The 14900-nt window shown below is 48.9% G+C and overlaps 1 protein-coding gene across 4 annotated transcripts in view; it reads left to right on the top strand.

Moving 5' to 3' along the window:
• Nucleotides 1-14900, top strand: part of abhd16a (abhydrolase domain containing 16A, phospholipase) — a 76097-nt gene that overhangs the window by 37873 nt on the left and 23324 nt on the right. For all 4 annotated transcript variants that reach the window (XM_052043584.1, XM_052043583.1, XM_052043585.1 and 1 more), the window contains 7 exons: nucleotides 866-982; nucleotides 2847-2961; nucleotides 3985-4086; nucleotides 7159-7222; nucleotides 9910-9959; nucleotides 10666-10789; nucleotides 13494-13598. In XM_052043584.1, coding sequence (XP_051899544.1) covers nucleotides 866-982; nucleotides 2847-2961; nucleotides 3985-4086; nucleotides 7159-7222; nucleotides 9910-9959; nucleotides 10666-10789; nucleotides 13494-13598 — 677 coding nt within the window. The remainder of the gene's footprint in view (nucleotides 1-865; nucleotides 983-2846; nucleotides 2962-3984; nucleotides 4087-7158; nucleotides 7223-9909; nucleotides 9960-10665; nucleotides 10790-13493; nucleotides 13599-14900) is intronic.

The following is a 14900-nucleotide window of genomic DNA, read 5'->3' as shown; positions in this document are numbered from 1 at the left end:
CCACCAATCACCTGCCAGCTCTTGCTCTGCCCCTTCCCTCCACCTTTTTAAACCGACTACCTCCCCTCTGTCTTTCAGTCCAGACGAAGGGTCTCAAGCCGAAACGTCGACTGTCTGTTCCCGTTCCCCACCCCCGCACAGACGCTGCCTGACCTGCTGAGTTCCTTGTGTGTTGCTCCAGATTCCAGCATCTAGAACATAAACATAGAATCATAGAACAGTACAGCACAATGCAGGCCCTTCGGCCCACAATGTTGTGCTGACCTTTAAACCTCACATAAGACTATCTAACCCCTTCCACATATCCCTTTTATTTTAAATTCCTCCATATGCTTATCTAGTAATCTCTTGAACTTGACCTATGTACCTGCCTCCACCACCGCCCCAGGCAGCGCATTCCATGCCCCAACCACTTTCTGGGTAAAAAACCTTCCTCTGATATCTCCCTTGAACTTCCCACCCATTACTTTAAAGCCATGCTCTCTTGTATTGAGCATTGGTGCCCTGGGAAAGAGGTGCTGGCTGTCCACTCTATCTGTTCCTCTTAATATTTTGTACATCTCTGTCATGTCTCCTCTCATTGTCCTCCTCTCCAAAGAGTAAAACCCTAGCTCTCTTAGTCTCTCCTCATAATGCATACTCTCTAAACCAGGCAGCATCCTGGTAAATCTCCTCTGTACCCTTGTGCCTTCTCCCTTAGACTTAAGCAGGTTTATCGAGCAACATGGGCTCCGGGTACTTGATCAGCCATGACCCGACGGGCATGTGTCACAGGGCCGAGGGGGCTGATCAGCCTCTTCCCATTCCCAGTGACGGCCTGTCGGTTGTAGTTTGCCACTCGCTGATGACTTCTCCTCCCTCCCAGGAAGGGCGGAAACATGACGAAGGGCGGGGTTCCCCTCCTGAAACCAGAGCACAAGTACAGAGGGACGGCGGACAGCTTGATTGGCAATCTCCTGAGCTTCCCGTGCCAGATCATCAGGTGAGCCCGCAGGAGCCGCTGTTTCTCCACACCTAACCGCAGTGCGTTTTCTATCACCAGCCGGATAAGGCAGCATCTGTGTTTCACTGCGTCTCTGTTAGAAGGAAACCATTAGATCACAGAGAGAGGCATCGATAGGATAGACAGTCAGAATCTTTCTCCCAGGGTAGAAATGTCAAGTACTAGAGGACATGCATTGATAAGATCAAATAAAATATCTTTATTCGTCACATGTACATTGGAATACACAGTGAAATGCATCTTTTGCGTAGAGTGTTCTGGGGGCAGCCCGCAAGTGTTGCCACACTTCCGGCGCCAACATAGCATGCCCACAACTTCCTAACCCGTACATCTGCGGAATGTGGGAGGAAACCGGAGCACCTGGAGGAAACCCACGCAGACATGGGGAGAACATACAAACTCCTTACAGATAGTGGCCGGAATTGAACCCAGGTTGTTGGCGCTGTAATAACGTGACACTAACCGCTATGCTACTGTGCCTGCACGGAAGGTGAGGGGGGAAGGTTTAAAGGAGATATGCGGGGCAAGGTTTTTTTTCCCCCAAACACAGAGAGTGGTGGGTGCCTGGAACGGGCTGCCAGGGGAGTGGTGGAAGCAGATACGATAGTGGCGTTTAAGAGGATGTTATATAGACACGTGAATATGCAGGGAGTGGAGGGATGTGGACCATGTGCAGGCAGAAGGGATTTAGTTTAGTTCTGCATTGTGCTCAGCACAGATATTGTGGGCTGAAGGGCCTGTTCCTGTGCTGTACTGTTCTGTGTTCTATGTCATTTAAGTCCAATATGTCTATGTCATAGCTTGTACAGATTAGAAGTGGGCTCTTCGGCCCATCGTGTGCATGCCAACCTCTTTTGCCCGTCTACACGAATCCCATTTACCTGCAATAGGACCGTATCCCTCTATACCTCGGCTATTTAAGTGCCTGTCTAACTGTCTCTTAAACCTAGTGACTGTATCTGATTCCATCACCATCTCTGGCAGCACGTTTCCGGATATCAGCCACTCTCTTCGTAAAGGACCCCGCAGATGCCCTTTAAAACTCCTTCCTCTGGACTTTAAACTGTGCCCCCTTGTTTTTGATACCACTACCATGTGAAAAAGATTCTGATTACCTACCCTATCAGCACCTCTCGTGAGTTTATACCCCTCTGTGAGGTCACAGTTGCTACGCATTTGACAAGGCCCCTCATGGATGCGGTGTTGAAAGGATGATCCAGTCAGTACCACTCCTTTTCTCTTAACCCCTTATGCCACCAAATTTTTCAAAGGAAGATAGGGATAGGTGCAGAAATTGGCCATTGAATTGCTTGAGCCTGCACCACCATTCAGTGAGATCATGGCTTTGTGAGATCAACATAAAAGGCCTTTAGGCCCGTCAAGTCTATGCATTTTATCTCATTCTCCCCCACTATTTCCCTGTGGCTCATTCTCTCTCGGATAGCCAACCACACCCGTTTGATTCTCCAACCATCCACCCTTACAAGGAGTAGTTTACCAGCGTGTGTGTGCGTGAGTGTGCGAGCATCTCTCCCTTTCTTGCTTGCTCTGACTGGGGTAAATGGAAACCATAAAACAGAGCATAAAACAGAGTCAGAATCAGAAAGTCAAAAAAAATACAGATGCTGGGAATTTGAATGAAGAACGGAAAATGCTGGAAATGCTCACAGGTCAGGCAGCACCTGTGGAGAGAGAAATGGAGTTTCGATGTGAAATGTTAACTCTGTGTCTTTCCACACGAGCTGCCTGACCTGCTAAGCACTTCCAGCGTTCTCTGGTTTTAAGCCAGTCAGAATTGTTGCCCTGTAGTGGCCTGTTAACTGAGCACCTGTTTGTTTTGCAGCTATTTAGTAGCTAAATCGTTTGGCCGACGGATGCTGTACCCCGGCTCGGTGTCACTGCTACAGAAAGCCATCATGCCCATGTTGCTGCAGGGTCAGGCACGGCTGATGGAGGAGGTAGGATTGATTAATCCTGAGCTGTGGTCCGGACGCTGCCATGGGGCCCCAGACGTGGTTCGGGAATGGGATGGGTACCGGTTAGATTACTGGAGTGCTTAGGACGTGCCTGCTTCAAGCTCCACTCCAGAGACGTGAACCTAGGGGTGTTGTGTACGGTTCTGGTGAGACCACACTGGAAGGATTGGAGTATATCCAGTTCAGATGAAAGGTCTCGACCCGAAGTGTCGACTGTCCATTTCCCTCCATAGGCGCCGCCTGACTTGCTGAGTTTGTCCAGTACTTTGTGTGGTGCCCACAATGTTGTTCCGAACTAATTAAACTGATAATTAAATGCCTAACTAAACCAATCCCTTCTGCCAACACTATGTCCATATCTCTCCATTCTCTGCACATCCATGGGCCTGTCGAAGAGCCTCTTAGATGCCTCTGTCGTATCTGCCTCCACCACCACCTTGGCAGTGCATTCCAGGCACCCACCACTCTCTGTGTAAGAAACTTGCCCTGCACATCTCCGTTGAACTTATCCCCCCTCACCTTAAATGCACGCCCTCTGGTATTAGACTAGAAATCATCTGCATGTAAAGTCTTCCAAGAACAGAGTGAATATTTTTTTAAAACTTAATGAAAAGCATAAATTTTGAATATTTCCGGCAGGTCCCCCCTTAGCCTGCTCTGTCTTAGTGAAAAACAACAGAGTTTCTACAATCTCTCCACATTATGAGATCATTTATACTCCAATATCTTCTTCATATAAAAAAAAGTCTGTTTAATCTCACTGGCCTCGATGGTCTTCCTCATCCAGTATGTCCCAGAAACAGACAATATTTTAACTCAGAGTTTCTTGAAGCTAGATAAAACTTCGATATTTGCACTGGGCCAGTGGAATCACTTGGGCAAACTAAAAGTCGCTGGGGTTGATTGGGCAGCTGCTGCGCTGTTTCCGAGGGGCCAAACGGCCTCCCTTGATGTTTGACTCCCCGATTAATGGCTGAGATATTTTGTGTTCATTTGCTTCCACAGTACCAGGGTAAACGAGCCAAGCTGATCGCCTGCGACGGGAACCAGATCGACACGGTGTTTGTGGACCGGAGGACGGCAGGGACAGAGAACGGGAAGAAGCTGGTAAGGCAGGTTCTACCCCTCCCCGGCACACCAGGGTGGGAGGCAGCAGCTCTACCAGCCGTGTTGCTGCGTAGACACAGGAGATGGCAGAGCAACAGACAAGATGCTGGTGCAACTCAGTGGGTGGGGCAGCATCTGTGGAGGGAAATGGATGGTCCACGTTTCAGGGTCGAGACCCTTCATTGGTATTGGTATTGGAACTGGTTTATTATTGTTGCTTGTACCGAGGTACAGTGAAAAACTTGTCTTGCATACTGCTCGTACAGGTCAATTCATTACACAGTGCAGTTACATTGAGTTAGTACAGAGTGCATTGATGTAGTACAGGTAAAAACAATAACAGTACAGAGTAAAGTATCACAGCTACAGAGAAAGTGCAGTGCAATGAGCTGCAAGGTCACAACAAGGTAGATCGTGAGGTCAGAGTCCATCTCATTGTATAAGGGAACCGTTCAATAGTCTTATCACAGTGGGGTAGAAGCTGTCCTTAGGTCTGGTGGTACGTGCCCTCAGGCTCCTGTATCTTCTACCTGATGGGAGAGGAGAGAAGAGAGAATGACCCGGGTGGGTGGGGTCTTTGATTATGCTGCTGCTTCACCAAGACAACGAGAGGTAAAGACAGAGCCCAAGGAGGGGAGGCTGGTGTCCGTGATACGCTGGGCTGTGTCCACAACTCTCTGCAGTTTCTTGCGGTCCTGGGCAGAGCAGTTTCTGTCTGCACTGGTGGACTGGACGGACCAGATGAAGGGTCTCGACCCAAAATGTCGACTGTCCAATTCCCTCCACAAATGCTTCCTGACCAGCTGAGTTCCTCCGGCATCTTGTTTGTGTCACCTGATGTACACAATAACAGTTCTGCTCACTGTGGTATAAAGTGGCACTGGAGAGGGAGAAGATTTGTAAGGATGATGCCAGATATTTGATGGTGTACATTATCAGGGAAGGGTCTGCAGGCTGGGTCTCCTGCACTTTGAGAGGAGGGGTGAAGGATGAACTAATTAGGGGTCTTCAAAATGGGATGTCATTTAATTTGGGGAGCTGGAGTATTGTGCTGTAGACACCAGGCTTTAGGAAGAAATCAAGTCAAGTTGAGTTTGTCATGTGTATGAGTATATGTATGCACAGGTGCAATGAAAAACTTACTTGCAGGAGCATCACAGGCACATAGCACTGGAGATGCAACATTCATAAGAGAAGAAATTCACATTTTTCCCAGGGCGACAATGGCTAACACAAGGGGACATAATTTTAAGGTGATCGGAGAAAGTATAAGGGGGGTGTCAGAGGTATGTTTTTTTACACAGAGAGTGGTGGGTGTGTGGAACGCACTGCCGGCAGAGGTGGTGGGGGCAGATACATTAGGGACATTTTAGATAGGTACATGAATAATAGAAAAATGGAGGGCTATGTGGGAGGGAAGGGTTAGATAGAGCTTAGAGCAGGATAAAATGTCGGCACAACATTGTGGGCCGAAGGGCCTGTACTGTGCTGTAGTGTTCTATGTTCTAAAAGCATAAATTAAACATAAATTATACAAGAAAGAACACAATTAGAACAAAATGAAAGTGTAGTGCAAGGTGGTCATAATGTTGCTACACTGAGGTAGTGTTTAGGGTTGTGCAGGTTGGTACAAGAACTGAATGGTTGAAGGGAAGTAGCTGTTCCTGAACCTGGTGGTGTGGGACTTCAGGCTTCTGTACCTCCTGCCCGATGGTGGCTGCGAGAAGGTGGCACGGCCTGGATGGTGGGGATCTTTGATGATGGATGTTGCCTTTTTGAGGCAGCGCCTCCTGTAGATACTCTTGACAGTGGGGAGGGATGTGCCTGTGATGTATTGGGCTGAGTCCACTACCCCCTGCAGCTTCTAGCATTTCTGCGCATTTGAATTGCTGTACCAGACCGTGATGCAACCAGTCAAGATACTTTCAACAGTACTTCTGTAGAAGTTTGTCAGAGTGTTTGGTGACAAGCTGAACCTCCTTAACCTTCTAAGAAAGTAAAGGTGCTGGCATGCCTTCCTTGTGATTGCATCTATGTGCTGGGCCTAGGGCAGGTCATCCAATATGTTAACGCCCAACAATTTAAAGCTGCTGACCTTCTCCACCGCCGATCCACCAATGTAGACTGGCACACATTCGCCCTCCTTCCAAAATGCAAATTCCAAAATCTATGGAGAGGATGGAAAAGTGAGTGCTTCGTTTATCTGTAGAAGCTGTGGATCGGAGAAGGTTTAAGAGGACATTACACGGGCAAGTTCAAAATTCTGAGAGCTGGTAATCAGAGGAGGCAGATTGAAAGCAACTGACAGAATAAGCCCGGATCATTTGTGGCAATCTTTTATTCTTATTGTTGCGATAGGAATGCACGTACTGGAAGGATGTTGGAAGTACAAAATTATGAACACTGTTCCCAAAGCGCTCACCCACTGACACTTCCACACTTGTCCGACTTCATTTTCCAAGATTGAATCTGGTAGAGCCTTTTCTTTCATCGGACTATCTACATATTGCCGCAAAAGCTCTCCTGTATGCTCAACTTCCTCCCCAGCTAAGCCCCCCGAACTGAGGGGTTCCCAGTCAATATTGTGCAAGTTAAGATACCCCACAACTCTAACCCTCTGGCTCTTGCGCCTCTTTGCAATTTTTCCACATATCTGTTCCTCTATCTTCCATTGGGGAGCTTGTAGTTTAACCCCAGCAAAGAACCAATGTAAAAGGCTCTTGGATAGGCACATGAATGAGCAAAATGTAGACTGGAACTACAAAATGGACGTTATGTAGGCAGAAGGGGTTAGTTTAGTTAGGCGTTTAATTAGTTCGGCATGACATTATGGGCCGAAGGGCCTGTTCCTATGCTGTTCTATGTTATGTAAGTAAAAGGGAATTGTGCAAATATTTGAAAATTTGTAGAGCTATGTTGGGAGACCAGGAACGAGGACCTATTCTTTCTGAGATCTGGCACTGGAGTAATAATCTGTGATTTGGATGCAAGGTAGTAGACTTCATTAACAGATCGCATTGAGAGTGTCCAAGGCTGCCCCACAATAACAAATGTGTTTCTTTCCAACGACAGGTGATCTGCTGTGAGGGGAATGCGGGTTTCTACGAAGTCGGGTGTGTCAGCACTCCGCTGGAAGGTAGGACATGTTGCAGGACAGTCCTGGAGAGGGTTGCCTGAAGGGAACTTGGAGCACACTTTGTGCATTTCCTAATGCGTGCAGTTTTCTCTTTCATGCGAAAGAGGTCAGACATTAGCTCGTGAATTATCATGCAGTGTGCACGTTGGGTTGAAGCTGGGCTTATTGTCGAGAAAGCTTCATCCCTGTCTCTAGTGGGAACATCTCAATGCCTACTCTGTCTTCCTCCCTAAGGATTTTGTTTCAATAGGATCACCCCTCGTTTTCCTAAATTCCAAAGGATATAGATCTAATTTCTCTAGTTCCTCGTGATAGGACAACCCTTTCATCCCAAGAATTAGCTTCTTGAATCTCTTCTGGACCAACTCCAAAGCTAGTATATCCTTTCTCAAGTAAGGGACCTACTAAGTATCCCCCTGGTGCCCTCACAACCCTCTCATCCCAGCCCACACTGCCCCCTAGTGTCCAGCATTCTGTGGTTCGGCATGTTTTGAGTCCGTCGTACAGATCTGTCCTAATTAGTTCTGACTAAGATCTAAAATTAACTACAATCCATTCTAATCTGCAGCTCATCTAAGCCAACAAGTGTTTCCGACTTTTGGAAACTTTGGGCTGCGTACCGTTCTTGGAGCCCTCCCACAACTATCCCGCCACACTTCGGAGGAACAGTTTCCTGCTCAGACGAAGATGATCAGGGGGCAATTGTTGTGGTCCGGGCTCTCTGCTGGTCCGGGTTTACTGGTGGTCCGGGGTCCAGATTTTTTGTGGTGCAGCACCAGTCAGATCCCGAGGGTGCCGGATGAGAGAGTTTCACCCTGTGGTGATGGCCAGTTTTTAATCCCTTACTCCTGATGTATTAAGTTCCTTGAGAAATTCCTCAGCCACTGCTGTGAGATCTGAAGTCACACCCACTGATCAGTGTCCCAGGCATCCGGATGTCCATCCAGTCACAGAAACATTTGTGGGACTGTTCCCTCCTGAATGGTCACCACCTGTGCCGTGTCATTTAAGATTTAAGTTTAAGATTTCTTTATTAGTCACATGTACATCAAAACACACAGCAAAATGTACCTTTTGCGTAGAGTGTTCTGGGGGCAGCCCGCAAATGTCGCCACGCTTCCGGCGCCAACATAGCATGCCCATGACATCCTAACCTGTACGTCTTTGGAATGTGGGAGGAAACCGGAGCACCCGGAGGAAACCCACACAGACACAGGGAGAACGTACAAACTCCTTACAGGCAGCGGCGGGAATTGAACCTGGGTTGCTGGCACTGTAATAGCGTTACGCTAACTGCTGCACTACTGTGCCACCCCCTGCTATCATGAGCTTATAAGACAAGACATTTACTTATTAGTCACATGTACATTGAAATGTATCTTTTTGCGTTACTGAGAATGTGCTGGGGGCAGCCCGCAAGTGTCGCCACTCTTCCGGCGCCAACATAGCATGTCGATATATTATCACCAGTGGGGGAAATGAACCCAAGTCTCCCAAAGTATCGGCCTGTTAAATTCAAACAAGGCATTAAGGGTTTTGGGTCTACCTTCCCCACAGGAAGCTCGACACCATCCAGGACAAAGCAGCCCACTTGATTGGCTCCCCATGCACCCACTCTGAGCAATCACTCCCTCCAGCGCCACTGCACAGTGTGCACCATCTACGAAGTGCACTGCAGCCACTTGCCCAGGCGACTCTGGCAGCACCTCCCAAACCCGCCACCTCTCCCACCAAGGAGGGTGAAGGCAGCAGGCGCAGGCTGGAGCACCACCGCCTGCAGCTTCCTCTCTGAGTCTCGCACCATCCTGACCTGGGAAATATCTCGTCGTTCCTTCATCCTTGCTGGCTCTGAATCTCGGAGCTCCCTCCCCAACAGCACGGTGGGAGCACCTTCACCAGAAGGACTGTAGCGGCTCAGGAAGGCAGCCCACCACCACCTTCTAAAGGGGCAATTAGGGATGGGCAATAAATGCTGGCAGTTCCAGTGATAACCAGGGTCCTGAAAATTAATCTAGAGTTATATAGCATGGGAACAGGCCTTCAGTCTAATGCACCGTGCCGACCAAGATGCCTCCCTGAGCCAGTCCCATCTGCCTACATTTGGCCCATATCCCTCTAAATCTTTCCTATCCACATACCTGTCCAAGTGTCTTTTAAATGTTCTAGTTGTACCTCTTCCTCTAGCAGCTCGTTCCACATACCCACTGTCCTCTGTGTGAAAAACTTGCCCCTCAGGTCCTCTTTAAATCTTTCCCTTTCACCTTAGACCTATTCCCTCTAGTTCTTGACTCCCCTACCCTGGGGAAAAGACTGTAACCATTGATCTTATCTATGCCCCGCTGAAATAAAATTCCTCTTCTCTGCAGCCAGCTCCTGTGGAGAATGCAGATTGAATTGGGAAGGATCTTTCAGGGGGATTGTTTACTTACTCAGTAAAGGAAAAAAATTATCCTAGTCTTGGGGAAGGAGAGCCAGGGAGTGGGACCAGTTGGGTAGCAGTTGTAAAGGTCTGACTCAGTGACCATGTGAGTCCCATATATCCTATGCCCTGTGTGTGTGTGTGTGTGTGTGTGTGTGTGTGTGTGTGTGTATGTGTGTGTGTGTGTGTGTGTGTGTGTGTGTGTGTGTGTGTGTGTGTGTGTGTGTGTGTGTTACCGACATCTCAGGTTTTGCTGTTTTTTTCACAGCTGGCTATTCAGTCCTTGGATGGAATCACCCTGGGTTTGCAGGCAGCACGGTAAGTAGGGGAACTGTATAGAGTGTGGTCAAAGAATTTAATAATATCCCCACTTCTATTCAAATCCTGCACCCTTCGTCTCGCTGTACCCCTCCCCCTCACTCTGTCAGGCCCTTCCTTCTCTTGATCTCCCTCTTGCCCCTCCCCCCCACCTCCTGCGTGCTCCTCTCTCTCTCTCTGTCTCTTCCCCTCTCTCCCCCTCCCTCCCCCTATCTCAACCCCTCTCTCTTTTACTCGACCTTTCTCTCTCTCTCTCTCTATCTCGACCCCCCCCGCAGCCCACCCCAGATCTCTGCCTTCACCCCTCTTTCTGCCCCTCTTGACTCTGTTTTACTTCCCTCCATTTGCTTCCTCTCATTCTGTACCCCCCCTTGCCACCTCTCAGCCCTGTCAACTGGTTCTCTGCTCTCTGCCCCTCCACGGCTGCCTCAGCATTTACACCCCCCCCCCCGCCCAGCTCTCATTCTATAACCAGCTCCTTAAGACCAGCCACCGACAGTGCCCTGGGATTGACTGTCCTGATGGCGCTTGTTTCCTTTGGCACTGTGCCAGTAAAGTTCCTCTGCATGCTTCACCCCCTGAAATCCTCTGCATTACCGCAGGCTGTTGTCGTCACTGATCGAGGTGGGGGAGGCGCAAGTGCGATTTCCTCGGGTGCGTGACGGGCGCAGTTGTCATTACCTCCCGTGTGTGTTTGGCTCCCCAGGGCGTGCCTTTCCCCCAGAACGAGGCCAACGCCATGGATGTGGTGATACAATACGCCATCCATCGCCTGAACTTCCAGATCGAGGACATCATCATGTACGCCTGGTCCATTGGCGGTTTCACAGGTTCCTACTGCTCCTCCAGCTCTTCCCCTCCACTGTGATCCCACGACGGTTTTGCAGCACAGTTGGCGCAGCGGACTGAGCTGCTGCCTCCCAGCTCCGGTGACTCGGGTTCGATCCCGACTTCGGGCACTGTCTGCGTGCGGAAGTTCTCACGTTCTCCCTGTGACTTCCCCCTGGGTGCTCCGCTTTCCTCCCACATCCCAAAGACGTATTGGGATTGGTTTATTATTGTCACTTGTACCGAGGTGCAGTGAAAAACTTGTCTTGCAAACCGATCCTACAGGTCAATTCATTACACAGTGCAGTTACATTGAGTTAGTACAGAGTGCATTGATGTAGTACAGGTAAAAACAATAACAGTAGATGCCACAGCCAAGAAGGTGTTACAGCTACAGAGAAAGTGCAGTGCAATAAGGTGCAAGGTCACAACAAGGTAAATCATGAGGTCAGAGTCCATCTCATCGTATAAAGGAACCGTTCAATAGTCCTATCACAGTGGGGTAGAAGCTGTCCTTAAGTCTGGTGGTACGTGCCCTCAGGCTCCTGTATCTTCTACCTGATGGGAGAGGAGAGAAGAGAGAATGTCCCGGGTGGGTGGGGTCTTTGATTATGCCGGCTGCTTCACCAATACAATGAGAGGTAAAGACACAGAGTCCAAGGAGGGGAGGCTGGTGTCCGTGATGCGCTGGGCTGTGTCCACAACTCTCTGCAGTTTCTTGCGGTCCTGGGCAGAGCAGTTGCCATACAAAGCTGTGATACATCCAGATAGGATGCTTTCTGTGGTGCATCGGTAAAAGTTGGTGAGAGTCAAAGGGGACAAACCAAATTCCTTTAGCCTCCTGAGGAAGTAGAGGTGCTGGTGAACTTTCTTGGCTGTGGCATCTACGTGATTTGACCGGGACAAGCTGTTGATGATGTTCACTCCCAGGAACTTGAAGCTCTCAGTGCTCTCGAGCTCAGCACCACTGATGTAGACAGGTGCATGTACACCACCCCCTTTCCTGAAGTCAATGACCAGCTCTTTTGTTTTGTTGACATTGAGGGAAAGGTTGTTGTCATGACACCATTCCACTAAGCTCTCTATCTCCTTCCTGCGGGACCTTCATGCGGGTCGGTCAGCTAAATGGCGGCTGTAAGTTGTCCCCTGGCGTGTAGCCAAGTGGTAGAATATGGGGGGAGTGGATGGGAATGTGGAGAGAATAAAATGGGATTAGTTTAGGATTGGTGTAAATGGGTGGTTGATGGTTGGCGTAGCCTCTATGGGCTGAAGGGCCTGTTTCCATGCTGCATCTTTCTTTGACTGTTTCTATGACCCCTGTTCAGTGATCCTGTCCCCAGTCCAGTCATCCCTGTTGAGAGTTAATCTACTGAGAGAGTCCTTGCCATGGCTGCTCCAGTTATGTTCCTGCTCTGTTGGTGATAAAGTGCTCTGGGGTTGCAAAAGGTATGGCAGCGTTGCAATTTTCATTCAGCTTCTTTCCCACTCTAACAGGTGCCTGTCTTGATCTGTTGTCGTTAAATGTTGGCTCCCTTATAAACGTGCCCCTGCACCACAACACCCTAATAGCACGGGGACAACAACAAGCAAATCAGTCTCTCCTTGTCTCAGCTTCTTGCCCATTGGGCAGTACAGTAAAATTCCGATAATCTGGCACCCTCGGGACTTTGGTGCTGGACTGGCAGATTTTCCAGTTTATTAAATACTACTACTAATAATATCCCAACATAACTTTAATTCACTCTTTTTTTGTATATTACACAGTAGTATAATTATTTTTCTAATGAATCTGGTGAGTTTAAAGGAAGCCAGAACTGGGGTCCTGGTGAGTTTAAAGGAAGCCAGAACTGGGGTTCCAGTGAGTTTAAAGGGAGACAGAACTGGGGTTCCAGTGAGTTTAAAGGGAACCAGAACTGGGGTTCCAGTGAGTTTAAAGGGAGCCAGAAATGGGGTCCCAGTGAGTTTAAAGGGAGCCAGAACTGGGGTCCCAGTGAGTTTAAAGTGATTGTGGGAAACAGAGTCCCAATTAAAGGCTGTGAGGGGAACTGGGTCCTCAGCGAGTGTAAAGGAAGTTTGGGAATCAGGACACTATAAGTTTAAAGTGAGAGTGGGAAATGGGGCTCCGGTGAGTTTAAAGTGAGCGCAGGGAACGAGGTTTTAGTGAGTTTAAAAGAAATATAGTAAGTCAAGTCAAGTCGAGTTTATTGTCATGTGCACAAGTACGGTGAGGTACAGGTACAGTGAAAAACTTGCAGCAGCATCACAGGCACGTACTGTAGGTACAGACAACACACAGAATATAAATTGTATGTACTTTACACAAAAACTGTACCATACAGTGAAAAGAAAGATAGTGCAAACGCAGGACTTCAGTGCAAAAAAAAACAAAGACAAGTAATGCAAAGAGGTGGTCCGTAGTGTAGAACAGGCCCCAGTGAGTTTAACGGGAGTGAGGGAGATGGGACTCTGGTGTGTTTAAAGGGAGTGCAGAAAACAGGGCTCCCGGTGTTTAAAAGGAGTGCGGGAAATGGTGCCCCGGAGAATTTAGAGTGCGCGTTGGAAGCAGAGCTCAGTGAGTCAGGTGGCAAACCGTCAGGCTTTCCAAACAAAAGTGTAGGGGGCTTTACTGTACTGTGCAGGGCCAGAAGCAATCCAAGCTGGTCTGTGGGTCCATGCGGTTGTTAAATTGAAAGTTTTCTTTTCCAGCAACCTGGGCCACAATGAACTACCCAGAGATCAGTGCCCTCATCTTGGACGCTTCCTTTGACGACCTTGTGCCCCTTGCCCTGAAGGTCATGCCAGAGAACTGCAGTAAGTAATCTTTAACCTCTCCTCTCCCCACACCCCCCCACCCCTTTGGAAATGGAGAGAAATCAGCTTGCAGCAGTGGGACGGGGCAGAAAGGCATCAAAAGGCAAGGGGCAAGTCAGGAAGAGGCCATTTGGCCCATTACATCCATGCTGGCCAATTATAGATATCAGCTCTGGGTCCATGGTCCTGTAAGTTGTCCCTCTTCAAGTCGGGCACATTTTAAACATGAGCCCCCCACAACTTTTCAGGCAGAGTTGCAGACCCCACTGCTCGTTGAGCGTAATTATTCCCCCCACTACCCCCCCTCAATTTCCCACTAATCCATCCACCAGTTGGCACTGATCCCTCTGCCAGTTACTGACCCCCCCCACCCCCCCCCCCCGAAGGGGAGCCTGTACTTGGCCAGACCCCGCATTTCAGTACACCTGTGCCCTTGACCTCTGTCCCAGCCTGGACGGGCTCTCCCTGTGGAGCACGGCTGGTAAGCAGTTACGGGACCTCTGGGTACAGTCGTGCAGTGTGTTTCGGACACAGTCACAGAGTGGTTTACTGGGCCAGCAATCCAGAGCCGTGGGCTAACGATCTGCAACCTACGTGCGTTGCCCATCCCCTTTTCTCTCTTCTACCTTCTGGGTGAAGATCCAGGAGCCTGAAAGCTCGGGTGGCCAGAATAAACAACAGGTTCTTCCCCACTGCCATCAGACTTCTGAATCAATGTCAGTCTCCTGAAGCAATCACCTCCTTCACATTCCCTTTCTAGTGGTGCTGCCATGTTTTCAGACCCTTAATTCTGGGCCAGCAATCCAGAACCCCGGACTAATGATAGAAACATAGAAAACCTACAGCACAGTACAGGCCCTTCGGCCCACAAAGTTGTGCTGAACATGTCCCTACCTTAGAAATTACCAGGCTTACCCATAGCCCTCTATTCCTCTCAGCTCCATGTACCTATCCAAAAGTCTCCTAAAAGACCCTATCGTATCCGCCTCCACCACCGTTGCCGGCAGCCCATTCCACACACTCACCACGCTCTGAGTAAAAAACTTACTCCTGAATTCTCCGCTGTGAGGGATTAGTTTAGTTAGGCACTTAATTACTAGTTTAATTAGTTTGGTACAACATGGTGGGCCGGAGGGCCTGTTCCTGTGTTGTACTTTTCTATGTTCTACGTCCTATGTTCTATTATGAGAGGCATAGATAGAAATTTTTTCCCATGGTAGGGGTATCAAAAACAAGCAGGCATGGATTTAAGGTGTGTGGGAGGAGACTTAAAGGGGACCCGAGGGGTAACACTCCCTGAAA

This window comes from Pristis pectinata, chromosome 34 (assembly GCF_009764475.1).
Source record: "Pristis pectinata isolate sPriPec2 chromosome 34, sPriPec2.1.pri, whole genome shotgun sequence".
NCBI classification, from domain to species: domain Eukaryota; kingdom Metazoa; phylum Chordata; class Chondrichthyes; order Rhinopristiformes; family Pristidae; genus Pristis; species Pristis pectinata.
This window is presented reverse-complemented; position numbering and strand designations above follow the sequence as displayed.